Raw genomic sequence first — 20,152 nt, 5'->3', positions numbered from 1 at the left:
TTTTAATTGTTCTTTTATGTTTAGATTTACACTTTTAACAAAATATTTTCAGAACATGAATATTAACATGCATGTACCAAAGGTCATGCATTCAGAGTCTGTCTCTGCAGGAGTTAGGTCTTGGTTCTGAATCCAACTGTTTGATTTGATTCCCCCAGTTGTTTTTGTTTACATACGTCTTATGTTTATTTCTCCCCTTTCTTTACTTTCTTGGAAATCTTTTTTTCCTATCCCATTACCAAACTTTTCACAAAAGGAATCTTACGGGTTTTTCTTTTGTTCTAATCATCACTGGTTGAGTGGTTACTGTCACTGCCTTCACTGTCACTGTCACTGTCACTTCCATTGTTGTTACCGTTACCAGACTTGCTCTGGCTGTCACTCTCATCATTGCTGTCAGATGTGCTGTCACTGCTATCACTGCTGTTGCTGCTGTCACTGCTGTCGCTGCTGTCACTGCTGTCACTGCTATCGCTGCTGTCACTGCTGTCGCCGCTTTCATTGCTGTCACTGCTGTCGCTGCTGTCACTGCTGTCGCTGCTATCACTGCTATCGCTGCTGTCACTGCTGTCACTGCTATCACTACTATCACTGCTGTCACTGCTATCGCTGCTGTCGCTGCTATCACTGCCATCGCTGCTGTCACTGCTATTGCTGCTGTCGCTGCTGTCACTGCTGTCACTGCTATCACTGCTGTCGCTGCTGTTGCTGCTGTCGCTGCTGTCACTGCTGTCGCTGCTTTCACTGCTGTCGCTGCTGTCGCTGCTGTCGCTGCTATCGCTGCTATCGCTGCTGTCACTGCTATCGCTGCTATCACTGCTGTCACTGCTATCGCTGCTATCACTGCTGTCGCTGCTATCACTGCTGTCACTGCTGTCGCTGCTATCACTGCTGTCACTGCTGTCACTGCTATCGCTGCTGTCGCTGCTATCACTGCTGTCACTGCTGTTGCTGCTGTCACTGCTATTGCTGCTGTCACTATTACTGCTATCACTGCTGTCACTGCTATCACTGCTGTCGCTGCTGTCACTGCTATCACTGCTGTTGCTGCTATCACTGCTGTCACTATCACTGCTGTCACTGCTATCACTGCTGTTGCTGCTGTCACTGCTGTCGCTGCTATTGCTATCACTGCTGTCACTGCTGTTGCTGCTGTCACTGCTATTGCTGCTGTCACTACTATTACTGCTGTCACTGCTATCACTGCTGTCACTGCTGTTGCTGCTGTCACTGCTATTGCTGTTGTCACTACTATTACTGCTGTCATTGCTATCACTGCTGTTGCTGCTATCACTGCTGTCACTGCTGTCGCTGCTATCACTGCTGTCACTATCACTGCTGTTGCTGCTATCACTGCTGTCACTGCTATTGCTGCTTTCGTTGCTGTCACTGCTGTCACTACTATCACTGCTGTCACTGCTGTTGCTGCTGTCACTGCTATCGCTGCTGTCACTACTATTACTACTGTCACTGCTATTGCTGCTGTCGCTATCACTGCTGTCACTGCTATCGCTGCTGTCGCTGCTATCACTGCTGTTGCTGCTATCGCTGCTATCACTGCTGTTGCTGCTATCGCTGCTGTCACTACTATTACTGCTGTCACTGCTATTGCTGCTGTCGCTATCACTGCTGTCACTGCTATCACTGCTATCACTGCTGTTGCTGCTATCACTGCTGTTGCTGCTATCACTGCTGTCACTGCTATTGCTGCTGTCGTTGCTATCACTGCTGTTGCTGCTGTCACTATCACTGCTGTCACTGCTATCACTGCTGTCACTGCTGTTGCTGCTGTCACTGCTATCACTGCTGTCACTGCTGTTGCTGCTGTCACTGCTATCGCTACTGTCACTGCTGTTGCTGCTGTCACTGCTATCGCTGCTGTCACTGCTGTTGCTGCTGTCACTGCTATCGCTGCTGTCACTGCTGTTGCTGCTGTCACTGCTATCGCTGCTGTCACTGCTGTTGCTGCTGTCACTGCTATCGCTGCTGTTGCTGCTGTCACTGCTATCACTGCTGTTACTATTACTGCTGTCACTGCTATTGCTGCTGTCACTACTATCACGGCTGTCACTATCACTGCTGTCACTACTATCACTGCTCTCACTGCTATTGCTGCTGTCACTACTGTCACTACTATCACTGCTGTTGCTGCTGTCACTGCTACTGCTGCTGTCACTGCTATCACTGCTGTCACTACTATCACTGCTGTTACTGCTATTGCTGCTGTCGCTGCTATCACTGTTGTCACTACTGTCACTGCTGTTGCTGTCACTGCTGTCTGACTTACTGTCACTATCACTGCTGTTGCTCTCTGATTTGCTGCTGTCTGACTTGCTGTCACTGCTGTCACTACTATCACTACTGTCACTGCTATCACTGCTGTCACTACTGTCACTGCTATTGCTGCTATCACTACTATCACTGTCACTGCTATCACTGCTGTCACTGTCACTGCTGTCACTATCACTGCTACTGTTGCTATCACTGCTGTCACTGTCACTGCTGTCACTACTATCACTGCTATTGCTGCTATCACTACTATCACTGTCACTGCTATCTGATTTACCTTTGCCACTGTCTGATTTGTCATTGTCATCATTCCCATTGTTACCATTGCCATTACTGTCACTATTATTAGTGTCTGATGTGCTATCACTGTCATCATCTTCTGCTCCTTTTGAGTCACTGCCATTGCCATTATCTTTTGATTCATCAGAGTTATAAGAAGCATCTCCTCGGCTACTGCTGTTATTGTCACTTTCTGAATTAGCATCATCATTGCCATTAGATTCATCACTGCTATTGGGATCATCTCCTTGCATGGACTTATCATCAAAATCATAACTGTCATATCCATCACTATTGCTGTCACTACCTGTATTGCTGTGTCCAACTTTATTTCCTGGTTCTGATTTTTGGCCAGGTCCTTCTATGTTGACAACCTCTCCTTGTGTCTTGACATTGCCTTTGCCCAAGATCATTCCATGTTGTCCTTTATCCTCTTTACCTTCGTTGCCTTTCCCAACTTCTTTGGTAATATTTCTGTTGCCACTGCTGGGACCCTTGATTTCTATTCCCTATGGAAGGATGGAGGAAAGAATGATTAACTAGTGAATATTTGCTGCAAAATTGCATTGATCTGAGGAAGAATAACTGGGAAAAGTTGCCATAGGGATAGGAGTTACATTTCTAGTACTTCACAGTTATTTGTGAAAATGTGCTTTATTCTGTAATTGAAAGCATCCTGGTGCTTAGATTCCTTAAAAATTCATCCACATTCCTACCCAGTAGGAACTTTTGTAAACAATTACATGGGGATCCATGATTTCACATAAGACTTTTCTAGAATTATAAGTAAGTTATCAGAAATATAAGATGTTTAAAGTTGTTCTATCTCGAAGTCTAGTAAGGACTCTAGGTTTCCTTAAATAGTCAAGTAATATGGATACAAAAATACATGGATGCTTGTCATGGTTTATTTTTGTGCTAGCATCAATAGATGGAGGGGAAGAATTTAAACTGCCATTGAAAGAAATCAGCTTTACAAACTAACCTTATCTTGGCTCTTCCCAACAGCATGTGTCTCTGATTCTTTGGTGATTCTATTTTCTACGCGTTTGCTTTCTCTATGGTTGAGCTTCTGGGTGTCCTCTATTCTTTGGCTGCCATTGTCTTCTGGAATACCAGCAGAATTCTCCTCACTCTTGGAGGTCTTGTCTCCATCAACTTCATTATGGGGATCTTCTTTGCCTTCAGGGTCATAATATTCTTTACTATCCGAATTTTGACCTATGCTACTATCATGATCATCTTCTTTCCCATGGTCCTGGCCCTCCTGGCCCTTGCTGTTATTACTACTGTCTTTTCCATTCCCTGCTTCTTCATCTTCATCATCACCAGAACCCTCGTCTTCATCCTCATCTGCTCCATTCCCACTAGGACTCCCATCGGAATTATCCAGGCCAGCATCTTCTCCAGTGCCTGGTGTTACCTCAGCTTCCTTAGTCCCATTTCTCTTGCTGTTGATCTGAGGTGTTATTTCACTTGTATTACCCTCGTTTCTGCAGGAATTCTCAATTATTTCATCCTCATTGTCTGTACTGTTATTGCTTCCAGCTACTTGAGGTCCATCTTCTTGGACAACAGCGACATCCTCGTTGTGACCTGCATCGCCAACATCCCCATTTTGGGTATTCTTATCAGTATTTCCATTACTGTTGCTTCTGTTTGTGGCTCCAGCATTGTCAATGATGCTTACTTGTCCCTGGATGCCATTTGCTGTGGTGTTTTCTTCTTTCCCATGTATTCCATCATGACCATATGTTTCTGCTTTTCCTGTGTCCCCATTCCAGCCCTCAATATTCCCCTCTTCGTTTGCTAATGTGGAATATGTAGAAAAACTCTTCCCTCCTACTTCTGCCCACTTAGAGCCATTCCCTTCTCCCTTGTGACCATCTTGGGTATTCTCTTGCCTTCCTCTATCACCTTCATGCACCAGGACACCACTTTCTTTGATGGTTCCACTGGCATTTAACTCATCCTGAAAAAGAAACAATTCAATCAATTATAAGTATCAATGATCTTGAAGGAAAGCAAATTGCAATCTTGGGGAAGTTAATGGAATGTAGCAACTCAGAAATAGGAAATAAAATGAAATATATTACATCCTATACCTGTACTAACACATTTGATCTTGCTAGGAGATGCAAATTCACGGATTTTTCGACATGTCTTTCCAGTGGTTTGCTTTGAGGAACCTGCCAAGTAGAAAATACTGGCTATTGAAAAGGTTCTTATTTGTGAATATGTGCGTGAGCATGCACACACACACACATACACACACACACACACACACAAATATTCTTCCCTCCATGAAGAAGAAAGGTTTAACACAAAGGCCAAAGATGATCTAATCAGATAGAAAAGAGAAGTGGCTTCTTACAGGGCTTGTGTAGAATTTAAACTGGGCACATGGATATTTTTCACTGCGGTATTACCAATTTTATGGACGTGTTAGATCAGCCCACTTATCTCAACTGTAGAAGGAAAGAGTCTTGTAGAAAGACGAGGGGATAGACCTCTGGTGTTTCTCTACAAAAAGCCTCTTGCACTAGCACAAACCCGCTCTAAGTGTAATCCTGATGAAAACTCTTAAGAGAACAGGAGGCGTGACCAGAGCCTGCACAGAAGCAAAATCAAGTATTACGCTAGTATACTTCTGTGCTCTGCAAGAGCACATTTGAAATACTTGAGAACATTTTCAACTACATAAATACCAAATGTTTGGTATTATGAAAGCATATGAAAATGTTAAACATGATGGCTGGCTAGTAAAATTATAAATGGTTGAATTTTCTCAATTTTTTATTGGTTTTCATCATATATTCCAAATTTTCCACAGTGAGCACATAAATAATAGCTCTGAGTGAAAAATTAGTCTCCTATATGTTGAAAAAAAATCTACTTTTTCTTATTATTCTTTCTTGGAAACTTCCTAAACAGCACAGACTTTGTTCGTATTAGAATGAAATTCACAGAGTATGAAGCAAAGATGGACAAAGTCTCCATGACTTCTGGGCATTAAGTGTAAATTAATCTGAATAATTGTTTTAAATAATAATAATCCTTCAGACGAGATATGAGTTTCTATAGAGGAATGAGACGATGAATTGGAGTGGTTTTGTTGAAACCTCACAGATATCACATAAAGCCCTTAGTGCAAATCTAAATGTTTAGACTCAGCCTGGTAAAAAAAATTAAGGAAACATATATACACACACACATATATACACACATGTACATGCACACACACACACACACACACACTACATTTTGTATTAATGTTAGGTTAAAAGAGATAACAAAGTGAAGAGGTTTTCTAAGAAAGGCATACTTACTGGAATGGCCCATGCTACTGCCCAAATGCAAAAATATGTAATTATCTTCATTTTCTTTAGGAATAATAATAATCAATGGCTGTATAAAAAAGGAACAGCACAAAATTACTTATAAAGTAAAGGGAAAATCATAGTACTATATTATTTTGATGCGTAAGCATTTGCCCTTTTCCTGGACAAGAAGCATGTATCTAACACGAGAAGACATATGATGGTCCAGAACATACCTGGTGTGGTTATGGGGGCATCACCAGGCTCAGCACTAATGTAGCTTCCTAGATTTTTTTCTGCCTGTGCCAATGAAGGAAAACGCCATAATAGGTACAAAGGGCATAGCTGTAACTTTGTTATTCTGCAATTCTTGGATGTAAAAACGTCTATTTCTCTTCTGAATAGCTTTAATCAAGTATTAATTAATTCTGCTGAAATTGTGCTTAAAAGGTAAAACACTTGTCATCCTTACTCCAAATCTATAGAATTGAGCTATACCAGACATTAAGAGAAAGAAATTACTAACATGAGGGAGCCTACGCTAGTGGAAAGAATACGGGGTTTGTATTCAGAGACCTGGGTTCAAATGTTACCCCTGCTACTTGCTGTGTAAGCTTGAGAAATTTAAGTAGGTTTATTATCCCTCCACTTGGAATAATAACAACACCTGCACCTCAGGATTATCCTGAAGTTTGGTAGAATTATCTCTGAGAAGCCCTCTCTGACTCCACTTCAAAGGGTATTTGGTATCTCTTTCCTTTTTATACCAAGGAAGTTTGCACATCTCACTGGTAACGCATTGCACTGTTTAAAATTGCCTAGTTACTTATGTGTTGCCCTGATTTCCTGTAAGCTCCTGAGGCCCAAGAGAGTGTCTTGGTGATTATTGTATTCCAATGCAAAGCACAGAAAAAAACGTTTTCTGAATGTTGCCGATAAATATTTATGACCATCAGCAATATCTAGCATTGCTTCAGGCACTTTGCAATTTTCGAATAAATGATAGCAATTATTTTATGGGACTTCTAAAATCATGATTCTTCATCCCTGTTAGAATTCAAATTCAGAAATGGTCTAAAACATGTTTCTGATAAGTTGGAATAGACATTTTATAATCTGTGTGAGTAAAAAAATTAATTTATATTGCAAGTTGGATTTCTTGAAGTAATGATAGAAAGGAGAGTTTTACTCCTATTTCATGAACTCCCACTGGATGTATAGATTATAATGCTGCATGTCATAAAATGGCTTTGATTGAATTTAATGGTGGTAGTGAAAATATAATAAAACTTCACTGAATATCAACTGTCATGAGAATTACTGGCGTTTTCTCACAGGAGAGATGACACAGTTCCAGAGCTACTGAGGGGGAAAAAAGTGCTCACTCTTATAGCTGTTCAACAGAAAGCCAAGAACAGCTAGAGCTCCTTCTGAAATGCCATATATTCAAGTGAGGCTGAGGTGACACCAAGACAAGTATCATGCAGAGCTCTGGGGCACAGATGTTGAAGGCCAGCTGTTTACTAAGCCACAGTTATCCTGTACTTTGCAGTCCCAAGCCTAATCATTACATAGCTCTGCAGAAGGCCCGTCTGCACTGTGATTTGGAAGAGCCTCAGCATACTGGAAAGGTACCTGCAGCCAAGGCCAGAGTGATGCGTGTCCAGTTTCTGAGCTACAGTTCAGAAATCTGACCACTACATCTCTCTTTCAGCTCCACTCCTGAACAATTCCATGATGGTTATCACCGTTTCCAAGGCAGGTGAATGACTTCGAAGACTACAATAAAAATGGCCCAGGTGATCTCAGCATGAAACAAAGACTTCAGAATTTGTGAACCTCCATCAGATTATTTCATTTATTGTTACTAATGAAATGAGATTTAGCTTCATTTCATTTAGCAATTAGATTTGGCATCATTAGTGATTGCTAAATTTCATTTCATGTGGGACAATAAATAATAAGTAATAGTAAGTAATAAAATACTAAAAAGCAAAGCCTAATTGAAGCCTTGTTTGAAAGCCCAAGATGGATTTTTGAAATCTGAGTTATCTCATTTTTTATCAAAACTAATCAAAGTGCCCAGATAGTTAATTGTCAAATTTCCACCTCAGCTGGCCAATTTTTCAGTACGAGGTCTTTCTTCTTCCCAATCTATCTCTTCCTTAGGTCATAATTGTCCGTTATCTTTTATACATACTATCAATATGACAAGTCAAAAAGGAAGCAAACAATCTAATCATTAAGGGGTACTCGCTTCTTAAAATCAAACTGGCTTCATCTTTGAAATTCAAAGTTCTTTCTAAATGAATCAGTTGGTTCTGAGTAAAAAGGATATTTCATCTTACCTTAAAAGGCTTCAAAAGGATTTTGAAAATCCAGAATTTCTTATCTTTCTCTTTGAAGACTGAGAGTGGCCCACTGTCCTGGACTTTTGCATGACAATTTTGTACTTGCCGAAATTTAAACTCAGTTTGATAATTTTCTCAACCAATCACTGTTTAGGATCCCTGATATGGGGTTATAAAGTGTCATCGAGTCTATGAAGCACATAATAACTTCCCCACTTCCTTCACTTGGTGATATGTATTTGCTCACTGAACCGTTCGGTTCCAAAAGGACTAGACTTACTTTCACTTAATTAAACAGCTCCTGTGAGGCTGTTTCACATCTTAAATATAGAGAATCAGTGTAAGATACCTGAAAAGAGCCACTTAAACTCTGTCACCCTGACATTTCTTGTCTTACCAAGGTTGGCAATCTAAGAAAACTCTAGGTTTCTTTAGTAAATATGACTGCCTATTTAAGACCCCTATCATTCTTGAGGTAGGTATTAAAGTTTCTGTGCTATAATTCAAGAAACTGTCCACATGCAGCAGCCTTGACGTTGCCTGAGGGATCTTTAACAATCTTATAAACAGTAACTCCCCTGAAATCTCTCTGATTTAACTGAAATAAGCAGTGACATAAAAGCTTAAAAATCTATCAATTGAGTATTCAAACTACATTTCAAAAACAGACATTCAAAATGTCAAAAGTAGCAAGATGTCTAAAGGTGCATAAAGACAACAGATTTAGCTGTCCATTATCTCTCAATTATCTGTGTTAGCTGCAGAATGCAAAGTAGAAAACTAGACTTTATGTCTAACAAGTTTTGCAACATGAGTGCACCATTCTCTTCAACCCTAGATGTACTATAATGCAGGTAATCCCTAAACTATTTCTTCAATTCATGCATTCAAAAACTTGACCGTCTTTCTCTATATACTTGTTTAGAATTTTCAGGAATATGCCAATTTTTGTGTTACAATATTAAAGAAGGTGAAACACATAAGACCACTAATGCTATATCACTATGCAACAGTGGTATCTCCAGAAACTATATATACAAAAATATATGGTATTTATATACAGCATAAAGCTTTACATGTAGGGAAAAAGTAAGGTTAAAAGGAAGTGAATTGAATGGGAAGGAAATTTGCCTTGAAGCTGTTTTCATAGCGAATGCTTTGTTTTTATTCATATAGCATGTTTACTTGGGCAGATTAAAGGGCCTAAGAACTTTTAACAAGGCTCGAGTCACTTATGGGAGTGACACCCTTACCCACACACACATTCATCAGTGGAGGTTGGTGAACTAAACCTGCCTTTCTTTTCCTTAATTTGAATTAACATGAATTATGGTTAGAGATTTCAATAGCCATCTATTAATAATGGAAAGAAAAACATAATGGATATACAAGCTTTAAACAGAAGTATCATCCAACTTGATCTAATTGACATTTACAGATGACTTCATCCAACAACAGAAGAATAAACATTCTTTTCAAGTGTACCTGCACCATTTACCAAGATAGAACGTATTCTGAGCCCCAAAATGAATCTCAATAAATTTAAAAGAATTCAAGTCATACAAATTATGTTTACTGACCACAATGGAAGGCAATCAGAAATCAATAACAAAAGAATTCTGGAAAACCGCAAGTATTTTAAGGCTAAGTGGAACACTCATAAATAGTCAATGGGTGAAAGAAGAAACCAAAAGGGAAATTCAAAATATATGGGATGACTGAAAATGAAAGCATAGTATATCAAAATCTGTGGGATGTCACTAAAGCAGTTATTTAGGATGAAATTATAGCACTAAATAACCATATATGAAGAGAAGAAGTTTTGAAACAATGACCTCATTTTCCACCAAAGAAGGAAAAATTAAGTTCAAAGTATGTAGAGAAAGGGAAATAATAAAGATCAGAACTGAAATTAATTAAATAGAAAACAGAAAAACAATAGAGACAGTCAGTGAAACCAAAGCTGATTCTTTGAGAAGTTCAATAAAATTTAGGAGATTCTTTCCAGACTAATGAGGGAAATAAAGGAGAAGACACAAATGAGCAATATCAGGAATGAGAGAAATGACAACTCTACAGATTTTATAGACATTCTATAAATATTCTATAAGGGATAATAAGGAAATACTAGGAACATCTTTATGTTAATAAATTAAAAACTTAGACAAAGTGGGTAGATTCCTTAAAACCAACAAAGCTCACTCAAGGAAAAATAGATAACTTCAATTGCCCCATATCTATTAAAGAAATTAAATTCATAGTTTAAAACTTGCCCAGAGAGAAAACTTTGGGCCCAGATGGTTTCACTTGAGAGGCATTGGTTGTTCAGTGGTAGAATTCTTGCTGCCCAGATGGTTTCACTGACAAATTCTATGACGTATTTAAGGAAGGTATCATTCCAATCCTACACAAACTCCTCCAGAAAATTGAGGAGAAAATACTTCACAGCTCATTATATGATGCCAACATTATCCCAATACCAAAACCAAAAATGTTATAAGCATATACTACTACTGACCTATATCCATCATAAATGTTAATACAAAATTTTTAAATATAATGTTAGTGAATCAAACCCAATAATATGTTTTTAAAAGATAATACATGATGAGCAAGTAAAATTTATTCCAGGTGTGCAAGGCTGACTTAACATTTAAAAATTAATCAATGTGGCTGGCGCAGTGGCTCACGCCTGTAATCCCAGCACTTTGGGAGGCTGAGGTGGACGGATCACGAGGTCAGGAGATCGAGACCATCCTGGCTAACACGGTGAAACCCCGTCTCTACTAAAAACACAAAAAAATTAGCCGGGCGTGGTGGCAGGCACCTGTAGTCCCAGCTACTCGGTAGGCTGAGGCTGGAGAATGGCGTGAACCTGAGAGGCGGAGCTTGCAGTGAGCCGAGATCACACCACTGCACTCCAGCCTGGGCGACAGAGCGAGACTCCGTCTCAAAAAAAAAAAAAAAGCAATTTAATTCACCATATTAACAAAGACAGAAAACCACATAATCTCATTGGCAAAGAAAAACATTTCAAAAATCCAACATTCACTTCTGATTTTTAAAATCTCACTAGACAAATAAAACACATTTCAAAAATTGACCATCCATTTCTGATTTTAAAAATCCCATTAGGCAAAGAAGAAACATTTCAAAAATCCAACATTCACTTCTGATTTTAAACACCTCTTTAGGCGGCTGGGCGCAGTGGCTCGCCTGTAATCCTAGCACTTTGGGAGGCCGAGGTGGGCAAATAACTTGAGGTCAAGAGTTCGAGACCAGCCTGGCCAACATGATGAAACCCCGTCTCTACTACAAATACAAAAAAAATTTAGCTGGGCGCAGTGGCAGATTCCTGTAATCCCAGCAACTTGGGAGGCTGAGGCATGAGACTTGCTTGAACCCAGGAGGCGGAGATTGCAGTGAGCCGAGATCACACCACTGCACTCCATCCTGGGTGACAGAGCGAGACTCCGTCTCAAAAAAAAAAAAAAAAAAAAAAACTCATTAGGCAACTAAAATACATTTCAAAAATCCAACGTTCACTTCCGATTTTTAAAATCTCATTAAGCAAGGAAGAAACATTTCAAAAATCCAACATTCAGTTTTGATTTAAAAAATAAACAAAAGCTCTCAGCTATCTAAGAATAGAAGGGAACTTCCTCAACCTGATAAAAGGCATCTTTTGGTGCAAAAGTAATTGTGTTTTTTGCAATTACTTTTTTTTTTTTATACTTTAAGTTTTAGGGTACATGTGCACAACGTGAAGGTTAGTACATATGTATTCATGTGCCATGTTGGTGTGCTGCACCCATTAACTCGTCATTTAACATTAGGCATATCTTCTAATGCTATCCCTCCCCCCTCCCCCCACCCCACAACAGGCCCCGGTGTGTGATGTTCCCCTTCCTGTGTCCATGTGTTCTCATTGTTCAATTCCCACCTATGAGTGAGAACATGTGGTGTTTGGTTTTTTGTCCTTGCGATAGTTTGCTGAGAATGATGGTTTCCAGCTTCATCCATGTCCCTACAAAGGATATGAACTCATCATTTTTTATGGCTGCATAGTATTCCATGGTGTATATGTGCCACATTTTCTTAATCCAGTCTATCATTGTTGGACATTTGGCTTGGTTCCAAGTCTTTGCTATTGTGAATAGTGCCGCAATAAGTTTTATGACAAACCCTCAGCCAATATCATACTGAATGGGCAATTACTTTTAATGGCAAAACCGCACTTACTTTTGCACCAACCTAATAACATCATACTTAATGCTTACCTACTGAATGCTTTCCCCCAGTATCAGAAGCAAGGCAAATATATCTGCTCTCACCATTTCTATTCAATATTGTTCTTGAGTTTCTAAGAAAGAAAAGAAATAAAAGGCATTCAGATTGGAAAAGAAGAAGAAGTTAAATCGTCTTTATTTCGCGGACAATATGATCATCTATGTAGAGCATCCAAGTGAATACACAAAAAGGTTACTAGAACTAATAAGTGAGTTAAGTAAGGTTATAGGATATGATATCAATAATAAAAAAATTTCTATTTGCTAGCAATTAACAATCAAACATTTAAATTAAAAACAATCAATTTATAATTTCATCAACAGTACAATATGTAGTGATAAATCTGAAGACTTGAACATTGAAAAACTGCAAATATTGCTGAGAGAAGTTAAAGACTATTTAAATAAATCAAGATCTATAACATGATAATGGGTCAAAAAACTCAACACTAAGATGTCAAGTCTCCAAAAATTTATCTATAGATTCAATACAATGCCAATTAAAATCCATGAAGAAATTTGGAAAGTTATTCCAAAATTATCATGGAAATACAAGGGAATTAGAATAGCCAAAATAATTTTTCAAAAGAGAAAGAGGGCTGATTAGGTTAGGTTAGACTCACTCAGGTTTTCCTTTAAGGTCAATTTATTAGTAAACTTAATTACATCTGCCTAATCACTTTTGCCACATAATAAGACATAACCATGGGAATGATATCTCATTATATTTACAGGTTCCACTCCCACTCAAAGGGAAGGGGATTATATACGGGTGAGGGACATTGGGGCTTATCTTAAAATTCTACTTACCACACGTTTTAATCTATAGTGACAGAAAATAGATCAGTGGATGCCTGAGGTCAAGGTGGAAGGAGTGGGAGGAAGGAGTTATAAAGGACCACAAGGAAACTTGAATGGAGACTTTTCATTGTCTTGATTGTGGTGATGGTTTCATGGCTGTTTGCCTACAACAAAACTTATTAAATTGTACACTTTAAATATGCGCAGTTTCTTGTGCATCTCAGTATTTATATCTCAGTAAAGCTGGTTTTGAAAAAAAGAAGTAATTAACCCATTTCTGCCAGCCCCATTTCAAATCCTGTAAATTGAGAAGCTAAAACTAAGGCTTTATGGTAAGGAATTGCCAAAAGGAAACATAAACCCCAATTTGTTGTGGAAACTGAACAATTACCTAAAATTTAAGATCAGAACTCAGAAATCTACCTCAATTTAGTAACTAAGTAAGTTCTTTAAAAACCCTTAATTAGAATCAATTACTCTGTTCCTAAGGAAAGAGTTTGAAATTGAACTCTTCACCTAGTTAGCTATTCTATTACCATGATTTTGAACCATTTGCCTTCCTGTTTTCTTCAATTTGGATGAACATCACTGAGCCAAATAGCAAAACTAAGGCAAGAATAGTAATAGCAGCATAGCCACAGAGGATCATCCAACTCAAATTACTTTAAATTGGTGCAAGACCTGTTCACAAAACCAGCAGAAGGCATTTGAGTAGAAGTTCACTGCATATTGAGATTTACAACATCCCTGCTGGGTGTCTTTGATTGGCGGAAGTTTAAAAGGCAAAAATCTTCAATTCAATTTCTCAATATTGGATTAATGACACTGCAATTCAGAAGACAGATACAATATTAATTTGGGAAATAAGAGTAACATTTAAATTGGGGGATTTTTAGTAAAGCAGACTTCCCTTCATAATATGGATGGGTCTCATGCAGCCAGCTGAAGGTCTGAGTAAAACAAAAGACTGATCTCCCTCAGGCAAGGAGGAATTCTTCAACAGCCAGTTTTGAACTTGAACCACAACATCAGCTCTTCCCTAGGTCTGTCTGCTCATTCTGCAAGGTTTGGGCTTACCAGCCTCAAAAACCAAGTGTGGGAACTCTAAACAATCCTCTCTATGTATATACATGCATCCAATTGGTTCTGCTTCTCAAGAGAACCTACAATAATATATTCACCAAGTCCAAGTCCTGTGCTTGTCATAAACTTTCTTAGAATTGTTGGAAAGTGATATATTTTAAATTAAACCCCAAAACTTTGATACGTTATTTTATTCAGTATTATAAGTAAATTACTAATCTTTGGTAAAAACAGAAGTTTAATGGCTCCCATTCTTACTCCCATCATGGGTGTTGAGCCTCCTAATAGACTCATTTGTCACCAGTCTCTGCTTCTGCCTATCCCAAATCTCCCATATAAATACCAAAAAAAACTTTCTAAAATCAAATCTAATTATGGCACTACTTTGATTCAAACTTTTCAGTAGTTGTTTAGTCTGGCTTTGAACTTCTCAAATGATCCAGCTTCAGCTTGGGCCACTCACTCTCCTTTGAGAACTCAAAGAAGCTGAAGCACAATCTGTTCTGGGAATATCACAGAGATGCAGGCCTGAGATATAGCCAGCATCTGATTTCCAGGCATCCTGTATATACAAGAGGTGTCCTGTACTAAATGATTTTGTCCTGAGTCCTATATTGGCTTTGCCAGGATGCCTTAAATGTCCTGTATTCAGTTTTTTTTCCAATAACTACAAAAAGTTTGTAGTTAGTTTTCTGCCACAGTTATTGGTGCTTGAATCTTAAATGGTAACACTAGCTAAAAAGTCATACCTCCACAAATAAAAATCTGGACAATCCTTTAAGATTCCTCTTGCAGGCTTGGCTGAGGACAGACCAAAAGGGGGAACTGAAAATTAAAATACTTATTTTTCATACTCAAAAGAGGAAGACTGTCCTTTGGCTAATGTCCCAACTCATGAACAAATAACCACCATTAATTAGCAGTAACAGATCTGTACACATGCTCTGAAAATCAGCCAATCAGCAACTTCCTTGCACCAGTAACTGTTTCCAAAAGTTAGGAAATCAATGGCCCAAGCTCTGGAATTCAGCTAATCATGACAAGTCTATGCCTCTAGATAACAGCCAATCAGTAAATGCCTTACTCTAGTGACCACATAAAAACATCTGAAAGTCCATCAATTCCTGAATGTCAGGCCTCCCTAACCAACAATTTGGAAAGACTGTGTCTTGCTACAGATCTACCTTGTAGGCAAAGGGAAAGTTCACCTTTTTTACATCCGATACTGAGTTCAATTTATTGCTAGTTGGTCTTTCAACATTTCAGCCCCTGTTTATGATTAGCTATGAGTTCTGATTTGTGAGTGACATATTATTGTTACTGTTAGGTTATCAAATTCAGTCCTTTCAATTCTAGTGGTGGCTGCTCTATGTTTGAATTTGTGTATCTTTGAACATCAAAATGCCAAAATGTAAGTGTAAATTTTGTAATAAATTTTCTGAACAGTGGATATTTATTAAATGAGGGAAAAAATCCTCTGGAAACTGTTAATATTTGTGCATTTCCAAATTGTTCATTTAGTATAAAAAATTATGAAATGTTAGTTATAAACCAACAGATGCTAACTAAACATAAGAGATACATGATTTCATCAACTACTACCAAAAATGTGATAAAATAATAAATTTTTAAGATAAATTCAGATAAGGAAGATAAACTAATCACAGCAGAAGTTTTGATGGCTTTTCTTAGTTCAGGCTGATATAACAAAATACCATAAACTGGGTGGTTTATCAACAACAGAAATTTATTTCTTACAGTTCTAGGGCTGGGATGCCCAAGATCAAGGAATTGGCAGATTCAGTGTCTGGTGAGAACTCCCTTCCTCATAGGTGGCCCCTTCTTGCTGAGTCTTCACATGGTAGAAGGGGCAATCAAGCGCCTTCATTCAGGGCTCTTTTGAAAGGGAACTAATCCCACTGAAAGCAAAGCATGACCTAATAACCTTCTAAAGACACCATCCCTTAATTACTATTGCATTAGAGATTAGGTTTCCACATACGAATTTTGCAGGGGGACACAAGTATTCAGACCACAGCATATCTCACATAAACTATGTGAGATACTGTTCTATTCATCATGCTAGTTGTTGCCTAAACATCTTGTTTTTTTCATTGTATTATTGTTTTATAGGCCTTGTTGGATTTATGCTTTAAGGAGGTTCTGTTTTGGTATATTTTGAAGTTTTGTTTCAAGATTCAGAACTCCTTTTAGCATTTCTTGTAGTGCAGGCTTGGTGGTGGCAATTTCTCTCAGCATTTGTTTGTCTGAAAAATACTTTATCTCTCCATTTATGAAGCTTAGTTTTTCTGGATACAAAATTCTTGATTAAAAATTATTTTGGTTAAGGAAGCCAAAGATAGGAACCCAATCCCTTTTGGCTTGTAAGATTTCTGCTGAGAAATTAACCGTTAAGCTGATAAATTTTCCTTTATGGGTTACCTGATGATTTTGTCTCACAGCTCTTTAGATTCTTTCCTTCATCTTGGCTTTAGATAACCTGATGACTATGTGCCTAGGTGACGGAATTTCCCAGGAGTTCTTTGAGCTTCTTGTATTTGGATGTCTAGATCTCTAGCAAGGCCAGGGACGTTTTCTTCAATTATTTTCTCAAATAAGTTTTCCAAACTTTTAGATTTATCTTCTTCCTCAGGAACACCAACTGTTCTTAGGTTTAACCATTTAACACAATCTGAAATTTTTTGGAGATTTGTTCATTTTTTTAATTCTTTTTTTTTTTTTGTCTGATAAGGTTAATTCAAAAGCCTTGTCTTTGAGCTCTGAAGTTCTTTTTTTCTACTTGTTCTAGTCTATTGTTGAAACTTTCCACTGCATCTTGTATTTCTCTAAGTGTGTCTTTCATTTTCAGAAGTTGTGATTGATTTTCTTTAGGATATCTATTTCTCTGGATAATTTTTTATCCATATCTTGTATTTTTTATTTATTTAAGTTGATTTTCACCTTTCTCTGGTATCTCCTTGAGTAGCTTAATAATCAACCTTCTGAATTCTTTATCTGGCAATCCAGAGATTTCTTCTTGGTTTGAATTCATTTTTGAGGAGCTAGTGTGATCTTTGAGGATGTTATACAACACTATTTTGTCATATCACCATAATTACTTTTCTGGTTTCTTCTCATTTGGGTAGATTAGTTCTTAAATTGTTCTTGAATTTATTTTTGATTGGACTGTGGTTTTTTTGGGAGGGGGGTTATTGTTGTTTTTCCCCTCTTAAGGATCAGATTTAATATTTATTTTAGCCTAACATGATTGTTGGTGCTTGTAAGGATGAAGTCTCTATATGAGAACCTTAGTTACAGAGAGTCTTTGTGCATTGGTTTTCCCAGATGCTGGATGTAGTAGTTATATTTTTGGTGTGTGGGTGAGTCTCCTGTGTAGTTGGCAGGTCATCAAGACAGAAAGTCAACAAAGAAACAATGGACTTAAACTATATCCTAGAACAAATGAACTTAACAGATATTTACAGAACATTCTACCCAACAACTGCAGAATGCACATTTTTTTCATCAGCACTTAGAACCTTCTCCAAGATAGCCTATATGACAGATCACAAAATAAGTCTCAATAAATTTAAGAAAATCCAAATCATATCAAGTATCCTCTTAGACCACAGTGGAATAAAACTGGAAATTAACTCCAAAAAGAATCCTCAAAAATAGACAAATACATGGAAATTAAATAATCTGCTCTTGAATGATCTTTGGGTCAACAATGAAATCAAGATGGAAATTTTAAAATCTTTGAGCTAAACGATAATAATGATACAACTTATCAAAACCTTTGGGATATAGCAAAAGCGGTGTTAAGAGGAACGTTCATAGCATTAAATGCCTACATCAAAAAGTCTGAAAGAGCACAAATAGACAATCTAAGGTGACACTTCAAAGAACTAGAGAAAGAAAACAAATCAAACCCAGCATAAGAAAAGAAATAACAAAGATCAGGACAGAATTAAATGAAATTTAAACAACAACAGCAAAAATATATAAAAGATAAATGAAACAAAAAGCTGGTTCTTGGAAAAGATAAACAAAATTGATAGACCATTAATGAGAATAACTGAGAAAAGAAGACAGAAGATCCAAACAAACTGAATTAGAAATGAAATGAGAGATATTACAACTGATACCACAGAAATAAAAGATCATTTAAGGCTATTATGAACACCTTATGTGCACAAACTAGAAAATCTAGAGATGTATAAATTCTTGGAAATATACAACCCTCCTAGATTAAATCTGGAAAAAATAGAAACTCTGAACAGATCGATAACAAGTAGCAAGATTAAAAAAGTAATTTAAAAAATATCAAGAAAAAAAAGTCGACGACCAGATGGATTCACAGTTGAATTCTATCAGACATTCAAAGAAGAATTAGTACCAAAAATACTGAAACTACTGCAAAAGATGAAGAAAGAATGAATCCTTCCTAAATCATTCTATGAAGCCAGTATCACCCTACTACCTAAACCAGGAAACGACGTAACAAAAAAAAAGAAAACTACAGGCAAGTATTTCTGATGAACATAGATGCAAAAATCCTTAAAACACTTGCTAACCGAATCAATTAACAGCATATCAGAAAGATAACACATCATGATCAAGTGAGTTTCATACCAGGGATGCAGGGATGGTTTAACACACACAAGTCAATAAATGGGATACATAACATAAACTGAAGTAAAAACAAAAACCATATGATCATTTCAATAGATGCAGAAAATGGATTAAATGGATTTGACAAAATCCAGCATTGTTTTATGATAAAAACCCTCAGCAAAATTGCCATAGAAGGAACATACCTCAAGGTAATAAAAGCCACCTATGACACACACACAGCCAACATTATACTGAATTGGGAAAAATTGAAAGCATTTCCCCTGAGAACTGGAACAAGACAAGGATGCCCACTTTTACCACTTCTATTCAACATAGTACTGAAAGTCCTAGCCAGAGCAATCAGACAAGAGAAAGAAACAAAGAGCATCCAAATCAGTAAAGAGGGAAGTCAAACTGTCACTGTTCACTGATGATATAATCCTTTATTTAGAAAACCCTAAAGACTTATCTAAAAAGCTCCTAGATCTAATAAATGAATTCAGTAAAGTCTCAGGATACAAAAACCAATGTACACAAATCAGTAGCACTGGTATACATCAACAACAAACAAGCTGAGAATCAAATCAAGTACTCAATCCCTTTTATGACAGCTGCAAAAAATTAAAATATTTAGGAATATATCCAACCAAGGATGTGAAAGATCTCTATAAGGAAAATTATAAAACACTACTGAAAGAAATCATTGATGACACAAACAAAAGGAAATACATCCCATGCTCATGGATGAGTAGAATCAATTTTGTGAAAATGACCATACTGCCAAAAACAGTCTACAGATTCAATGCAATTCCCATCAAAATACTGTCATTGTTCTTCATAGAATTAGAAAAAAAAATCCTAAAATTCATATGGAAAGAAAAAGAGCCCACATAGCCAAAGCAAGACTAAGAAAAAAGAACAAATTTGGAGGTATCACATTGCCTGACTTCAAACTATACTACAAGGCTATAGTCACCAAAATAGCATGATACTGTCATAAAAACAGGCACATAGACCAATGGAACAGAATAGAGAACCCAGAAATAAAGCCAAATGCTTACAGCCAACTGATTTTCAACAAAGCCTACGAAAACATAAAGAGGGGAAAGGACACCCTATTCAA

The 20,152-nt window shown here is 37.5% G+C and overlaps 1 protein-coding gene and 1 long non-coding RNA gene across 2 annotated transcripts in view; one reads left to right on the top strand and one right to left on the bottom strand.

Moving 5' to 3' along the window:
• The window catches only part of LOC107974335 (uncharacterized), a 37,397-nt gene extending 29,569 nt beyond the window's left edge, over positions 1 to 7,828 (top strand). Inside the window, exons 3-4 of the long non-coding RNA XR_001717020.1 lie at positions 7,226 to 7,519; positions 7,603 to 7,828. This is a non-coding gene — a long non-coding RNA (uncharacterized LOC107974335). The remainder of the gene's footprint in view (positions 1 to 7,225; positions 7,520 to 7,602) is intronic.
• Positions 282 to 5,948, bottom strand: DSPP (dentin sialophosphoprotein). Its single transcript, XM_016951847.3, has 4 exons — positions 5,898 to 5,948; positions 4,674 to 4,757; positions 3,554 to 4,540; positions 282 to 3,077 (listed from the first exon to the last, which is right to left on the bottom strand). Exons 1-4 carry the CDS (start codon positions 5,946 to 5,948, stop codon positions 282 to 284), a joined length of 3,918 nt encoding a protein of 1,305 aa, XP_016807336.3.
• Positions 7,829 to 20,152: the final 12,324 nt, after the last annotated feature.

Source organism: Pan troglodytes, chromosome 3 (genome assembly GCF_028858775.2).
Source record: "Pan troglodytes isolate AG18354 chromosome 3, NHGRI_mPanTro3-v2.0_pri, whole genome shotgun sequence".
Lineage (NCBI taxonomy): Eukaryota > Metazoa > Chordata > Mammalia > Primates > Hominidae > Pan > Pan troglodytes.
This window is presented reverse-complemented; position numbering and strand designations above follow the sequence as displayed.

Excerpts from the sequence above, each read along its gene's own strand:
- DSPP (XM_016951847.3), bottom strand. The coding sequence starts at position 5,948 with ATGAAGATAATTACATATTTTTGCATTTGGGCAGTAGCATGGGCCATT. Across the intron at positions 4,541-4,673 it reads GATCAAATGTGTTAGTACAG|GATGAGTTAAATGCCAGTGG; the intron begins GTATAGGATGTA and ends TTTCTTTTTCAG. Across the intron at positions 3,078-3,553 it reads TTGGGAAGAGCCAAGATAAG|GGAATAGAAATCAAGGGTCC; the intron begins GTTAGTTTGTAA and ends ATCCTTCCATAG.